A 6,464-nucleotide genomic window follows, 5' to 3' on the forward strand; every position below is an offset into this window, starting at 1 on the left:
GCGGTTGCTTCTGTAGAGCTGGTGGTAGCTGGTAAGGAAGTGTCATAGTGGACTGTAGGGGTGGCTGAGCCTACTGTAGAGCTGGAGGTTGTGACCAAGGTAGCATGGTGGGCTGTAGGGGTGGTTGCTTCTGTAGAGCTCGTGGTGGCTGGGGCTGAGGTGCTGGTGTGACTTGTAGAGGTGGCTGACTCTGATGCAGAAGCCCGGGTGGCTGTAGTGGGGTTGACACCACCTCCTGAAGGGGCAGCTGAGCTTGAGATGCTCTGAGATAAGGTGACGTTCTTCTGGCCTGGAATGGCAGCAGAGCCTGAACCAGGACTGAGGGTGGGGAGTAAACTGCTAGTCATGCCCACAGCACTGCTCTCAATGGGTGGGCACCAGGCTGCCTTGGGCAGCCAAAGTTTCTGTGTCTCTGCTCTGACTAGGGCCAGGAGGTGTATGAGCCATTGGGTTGGGGGGCAAATCAGAGCAAGGAGAAAATATAACCTCTGGCAACCAGAAAAGCAATACCAGGAGGCTTGGGGAGCAGGCAGCATGAGCAGCCCCAGGGGCTGCCCTCCTCCTTCCTTTTGGCATCCACGTTCTCTCTTCCCACACTGTCTCTGCCCTGCAACTACCTGTCCTGAGTTCCTCCCCTAGACTTCTCTTCAGGACAACATTTGCCTCCCCCTCCCTGATGCCCACTCTCTTGGGGGTCAGCTCTTCTTCTTTTTGAGACAGGGTCTCTCTATGCAGTTCAGGCTGGCCTTGAGCTCACTTTGTAGCCCAGGCTGGTCTTGAACTTGAAATGATCCTCCTGCCTCAGCCTCCCGAGTGCTGGGATTACAAGCGTGCGCCACCACGCCCGGCTTAAGCGGTCACCTCTTCTCAGCCTGTCCTTAGCCTCTCTCCACTTGGCCACAGGCCAGGCCACCCGTTTGCAACTTTTGAGTCTGGAGGTGCCATTTGTGAGGAAGCAAAACCCAAAGAAAGGCCAGGAAGACCCCGTGAGCAGGGTAGACCCCACCCCACCTTGTGCCCCTCACCTGTAAGCACCAGGAGTAGCAGCAGCAGGAGGAAAGGGGCCTGGGTGCCTGGTGTCATGGTGGTGGTGGACTGGCGGGAGGGGACAGAGCAGACTCAGGCCAGCGCTGCGTGTGTGAGGTGGAGCGGCACTGGTGCCTGCTGCTTTATACCGGTCCCCCCTCCTGCCCTAGGCACAGCCGGAGCAGGTGACAGGTGACAACGCCCCGCCCCTTCCCCCCTTCTCTGCCTCCTACTTTTTCCTCCTCCTCCCCAGCCATTCCTGGGCAGGGTATGTGGGCTCCAATCAGTCAATCTTCTGACAACCTGTTTGCTTTCCAACTGGCCTCCCCCTTTCACCAGCCACTCCCTGACTCCAGAAGCGGGAGTGGGGAGTCTGAGATTTGGGGCCCCTGCTCTACCTTAGGACCCGGGACAACAGCCAAGGTGAAGAAAGGGAGCAGAGAGAGCGTGCTTGGTCAAGGAGGGGGACGGCAAGGTGGAAGCCCACCTTAGATGCACTCCACTCCCTTACTCTCTTCGGTCCTTTGGAGCTCCACCATGCGGGCTGAGACGGAATAAGAGGGCTTGACCATGAGTGGACAAGGTGCCCATTCTGACCTTCCGCCCCCCGCCCCCCGCCACTTCCTGGAATCGCCTCACCTTGGAACCGCTCCCTGTCCTTCCACGCGTAGCTCTACCCTGAAACCCACAGTCCCCGCCCCGGCCAGACTTTCCAGCAGCCTAGGTTCCCTCCTTGGCTTTCGCCCGAGAGGGAGGTGGGGGGGAAATTTCCACTTAAAGGAGGACGAAACCTGGCCTCCGCCGAACCCTGAGATCCTTCCCTCCCAATTTTGCACCTTGAGCGGTGGCCAGCCGGGTGCGCTGTGCAGGAGCGCTCGCCCTCTCGCGGCCACCGGCAACCTCATTGGCCACTTTGCGCGCGGAGGGGCTGCCCCCGACCCGGTAGAGGGGTCAGACGCAGCCCAAACCCGGATACAGAGATCCCTGGTGAAGGAGCTAACGCTCTGGACAGACATGGAGCACGCGGGGTGGGGGGTGGGGGGGTGGCTCAGGCCCGAGGAGGTGCTGTTTGAAGGAAACGGTGCTATGGGTGGGGTCCTGAGGTATGTGGAAGGGACTTTGGGGTTTGTGGGAGAGGACATCGGAATGCGGGAGTGGGGATGCGACACTGGTTTTGGAGGCCAACTGCATATTTAGGAGGCAGAGAGTAGGTGAGGCAACAGCATGGAATTTGGGGGCACAAAACTATTCTTTGGGGAGAACAGTGGTATTTGGGGGCAGGTACGCTTGTGGTGGGGAACAAAGCAGTATGTGAGAGTGTGTAGTTTTGGGGAACCGACAGGTGCTCTTAGAGGCAAATATTTGGGGGCAGTGAGGTATTTGGGACCACAGAAGCACATACAGGGCACCAGGTTGGGTCCAGCGGCCCCGTGTTACAGTCTAGGGGCCAATAGAAGCTGTTACGACTACGCTGGGCAAACAGTTCACGGGCCCAACCAATACAGATTGGAAACTAATTCTCGGCGCCGCGCCGAATCGGAGGAAGCCGGGTCAGAGAGTTGGGGACCCCGCTCCCGCCCGCTGGGCCGGGGAGGCGCGGCGTCAGGCGTCAGGCTGGGGCGGCGTCAGAGCGTCCTCGGCGCGACTGGAGGCGGGGAAGGCCCCCCGTCAGCCACCAGAGAAAGCGCGAGTATCCAGGTGGGCGGCCCCAAACCTCCACTCCAGGAGTTGCCGGGCAACAGCCATTCAGTTCGGTTGCTGGGACACGCGTCACCATGGCGACGGCTCCGTGGAGCTCAGTCTGAGTATTTAAAGAGCAAGCGCGCACCGCCCAGGCGTAGGAAAGTGGCCTTTAGGGGTACCACGGTCTCCCCTTCATCCCTCCCCGCTACTGTCCCTTTCACCGCTCCGGGCGCCGAGTCTCCGGCCTGCCTCTAAGGTGAACCCAACTCCCCTGCGCGCCCCTCGGTCCTTGAGCCCTCCGGACTAACGGAGGTGGGGAGTGGGATTCCGGGCCCCGGGTGGGCCGGAGGGACGGGACGCGGTGCACTGTTGTTCTTTCCCCCGCCAATATTGCACTCGTCCCGGCCTCCGGCCCCCTCGGCCCCCCGGCCTCCCCCTCACCCCGAGCGGGGCAGACCCCACCCTCCTGGCTTTCCATCCGGATGATCTAAGATAAACGGGAGTGTCGCCGCTGCCACAGTAAGTAGGACTGGGAGCACTTTAGCTACTCACCGATACCCCATCAACCTTCATTTAACCCCACCTGGCTCCTCTCCCACCCACCCCAAACTCAGCCAAACTTTCTGTAGATCTCTAACTTTCAACTTACCAGTCCCCCACCTCTTCAGGTTCCTTCCTGTTCCCCACGCTATTCCGAAAAAATTCCTAAAATAAGCAATTGCACTGGCATAGAAAACAACTGAAACTTTATGGCAATGTGCTGTTAGCTTTCCTGGGGTTAGAACCTGAGTAATACCCCTTGAAAATTTCCCAAGCCCTGAACAGTGAGAGCACTAACCCTCCGGGGCTTAACTCCTGTTGTACCCAGAGGAGGATCTGTTTGGCTGAGGGGCTGTGGTTTAGACCCCAGGGTCTCCAGGATGGACCCCAAGGCCAAAGGGTCTAAAAGTCAGGATTCTGAATCCGGTGGCCACCTCCTCACACCCTTCCCTGGAGCAGCTGCCTCCGGAATGGCTCAAAGTCCTCAGGTACTGTGTCTGAAGAAGCGGAAATGAGTAAGGTCAGAGAAGGTGGCTCTCCCAGGGCACGTGGGGTCAGGCTGGTCTTGGTGTAGAGCCTCACCATTGCACCGATACTGGAGATTGGACCAAATGATGTTTTCTTGGGAGAAGCAGAATACACCGAGACGCCCCCCTCGCATGGATGTGTCAATGATCACCCCAGAGTCCGCTACTAGTTGGGGACCCTCATAGAGCTTCACCCTGTCCAGGATAGGGGTGTTCATTGGTGCTAAGGTGTCAGTGGGCGCTGTGCCACCTTGGCTCAGGCCCTGCTCATCCCAGCCTGCCACCTCCCCCCAGCTCCCCAGGCCTGAGAGAGGAAGGAGGGAAGGGGAGGGAAGGGGGTGTTTTTCTCAGGCCTGGGGCCCCTAGCTCTTTGTCCGGCTCCTTTTGCATCTCAAAGCACCAGCCGCATTCCTAGCAAGGATTGGGTTGCCATGACGATGAGCACAATGGGCTGGGGGGTGAAGTCACCCGCTTCCCAGGCTCTAGTCCACCCCCTTTATCCCTCACCCTGGCGCCCCATAGCCCCAGGCACCTTAAAGGGGAACCAGCCCAACACCCTAGACTAGGCTCTTGGGCTTGCAAAGCCCAGGCTCTGGGCAGGCCCATTTCCTCTCCCTGCCCAAGTCGTTCCCACTAACTAGGGATTCTCAGGAGAAGAAAATGCAAAGTTGTGAACCAAGTACTGAAGTAAGAGGCCTGTGAGATCTGGGCCTTCATTTGCTCTCTTGTAAATGTTGATGATCCTTTCCAGGTGAGATCGTGATGAAGCAGGTTCTGGGCTGTACCACTTCAGGGGTTGGAACAGATGGGCCCTCCACAGGTGGGCCTGAGGTTAAGCGGTTCTGGGGGAACTGGAAAGGGCATCTAGCTCAAAGCCCATTTTTTACAGAGGGGAAGTGAGGCACAGAGGAGGAATGATGTACCCAACACTACCTACAGGTCATCATGCCTGTGATGAGAAGGGAGGTGGAGGGAAGCGGCCTTACTCCCTACTCCTGCACCAAGAAGCAGAACAGAGGGAAGGTCACTGGTGAGTCCCAGCTAATGGGAAAGGAAAGGCCAGGCCCGGAGTGCCCCCAGAGGACACAGGCCCTTTCCTCACCGAATGTAGCCAACTTGAGGCCGGTGCAGTAGCTGCCAGCGATAGGAGGTCTTGTCTCGCCAGCCCACATTTCGTGGGTCAGTCCACAGCAGTCGTACCTGATCAGGGGTGTGGCCAGTATGCCACAGGGCATTCCGGAGGTGCTCCCCTGGGCCAGACACCGATGTCACTGCCTGAGGGTCATTGGCAAAGACAGTGAGTCAACCACGGGACCATAGAGAAGGGAGACAGGTGTAAGTACCGTTGGGAAAGCAAGTCAAAGAGAGTCAGGAGAGTTCCCTAGAACCCCACAGCCGACCTTCAGGTCGGACCGCTGGGTAAGAGGGTTCCCAGGTAGACAACGGGGGAGGTCCAGGGGTTGGACGGGAAGAACTTGGGGAAGGTCCCTGGGTTGGGGAAACCGGGCAGCTAGGAGACCTTGAGCTGCAGCCCGGGCTGGGCAACGGCGCGAAAAGGTGTGGCCTGCCAGTAGGTCTGCTCCGTCTGCTTCCACATGACCACATAGAAGCGGCCACTGTCCTGGTAACTGAAGAGAAAGCCTGCATAGTCATCATCAGTCACTGTGTTCACATGGAAGGTGCCTTCAAAGTCCACACCATTGAAAGCTGTATATCCTGGGTGGGGGTCAGATAAAGGGCAGAGGCAACAAGGTTACTCTTGGCCCACTGTGTGTGTGTGTGTGTGTGTGTACATGGGGGGGTGTGCTGTATGTGTAGCCAGCTTGTCCCACTGCCTTCTCACTTGCCTTTGTCCATCCTCCTCAACCATGTGTTCCCCTGCCCTCTGCCCCCTTTGGAAGTTATTGAACTGGGTATCCCTTACATACCAACTGCCAGGCCAGGGTCACTGTTCATAGTCTGAACGATTTCCATGCCCTGGGTTGTTAAATAAAGAAAAAAGCTCTGGCCCAGGTGCGCTGCCCCACTCAGGCCCCACCTTGTGGTCTGGTGTGACAGCACCTGCCCACCCCAGTGCCCTAAGTACCTGATTGAGCACAACCCAGTTTGGGTCGATCTGAGCATCACCCTCAGGATCCAGGACGACAGTCTGATAGGCCCGGAAATCCGTGAGGGTTACCTCTGCACTCTCAGGACACACGTCCAGGGGATCAACTACTGCATCATTGTCAAAGTCATCCTCACACACATCACCAACACCATTGCCTGGATAAAGTGAAGCCAGGTGCTCAGAAAGGCCATGGCCACTGCTGCTGGCCAACGCTGTCACCTTGTGGATATCACATTTTTGTGTGTGTGTGTCTTTTTGAGACAGGGTCTCCCTGTGCAGTTCAGGCTGACCTTGAGCTCACTTTGTAGCCCAGACTGGTCTTGAACTCACAACGATCCTCCTGTCCCAGCCTCCCAAGTGCTGGGATTACAGGTGTGCACCACCACACCTAGCGCTCTTTTTTAAAAAAAAAAAAAAAAACACAACAACTGAGTCTCACTATGCATTTCAGGTTGGCCCTGAACTCACTATGTAGCCCAGGCTGGCCTTCAACTCATGGCACTTCTCCTGCCTCAGCCTCCTGAATGCTGGGATTATAAGTGTGCGCCACCATGGCCAACCTAGATATTGCATTCTTT

At 57.5% G+C, this 6,464-nt stretch overlaps 2 protein-coding genes across 7 annotated transcripts in view; both read right to left on the reverse strand.

Moving 5' to 3' along the window:
* Positions 1-1,179, reverse strand: part of Muc1 (mucin 1, cell surface associated) — a 4,385-nt gene extending 3,206 nt beyond the window's left edge. Inside the window, exons 1-2 of one of the 2 annotated variants that reach the window (XM_013508308.1) lie at positions 1,026-1,179; positions 104-289 (exon numbers count right to left, since the gene is read on the reverse strand). In XM_013508308.1, coding sequence (XP_013363762.1) covers positions 104-289; positions 1,026-1,083 — 244 coding nt within the window. In that variant the 5' untranslated portion in view covers positions 1,084-1,179. Of the gene's footprint in view, positions 1-42; positions 290-1,025 lie in introns of both variants that reach the window. The other variant, XM_013508307.1, reaches the window with a different exon arrangement.
* A 2,259-nt stretch (positions 1,180-3,438) lies between these two features.
* The window catches only part of Thbs3 (thrombospondin 3), an 11,439-nt gene continuing 8,413 nt past the window's right edge, over positions 3,439-6,464 (reverse strand). For 4 of the 5 annotated variants that reach the window (XM_013508310.1, XM_005411594.2, XM_013508309.1 and 1 more), the window contains 6 exons: positions 5,863-6,041; positions 5,705-5,753; positions 5,296-5,492; positions 4,879-5,051; positions 3,832-3,971; positions 3,439-3,746 (listed from right to left, as the gene is read on the reverse strand). In XM_013508310.1, coding sequence (XP_013363764.1) covers positions 3,688-3,746; positions 3,832-3,971; positions 4,879-5,051; positions 5,296-5,492; positions 5,705-5,753; positions 5,863-6,041 — 797 coding nt within the window. In that variant the 3' untranslated portion in view covers positions 3,439-3,687. Of the gene's footprint in view, positions 3,747-3,831; positions 3,972-4,590; positions 4,772-4,878; positions 5,052-5,295; positions 5,493-5,704; positions 5,754-5,862; positions 6,042-6,464 lie in introns of those variants that run through there. The other variant, XM_005411593.2, reaches the window with a different exon arrangement.

This window comes from Chinchilla lanigera, unplaced genomic scaffold, assembly GCF_000276665.1.
Source record: "Chinchilla lanigera isolate Chin_1 unplaced genomic scaffold, ChiLan1.0 scaffold00144, whole genome shotgun sequence".
Taxonomy (NCBI): domain Eukaryota; kingdom Metazoa; phylum Chordata; class Mammalia; order Rodentia; family Chinchillidae; genus Chinchilla; species Chinchilla lanigera.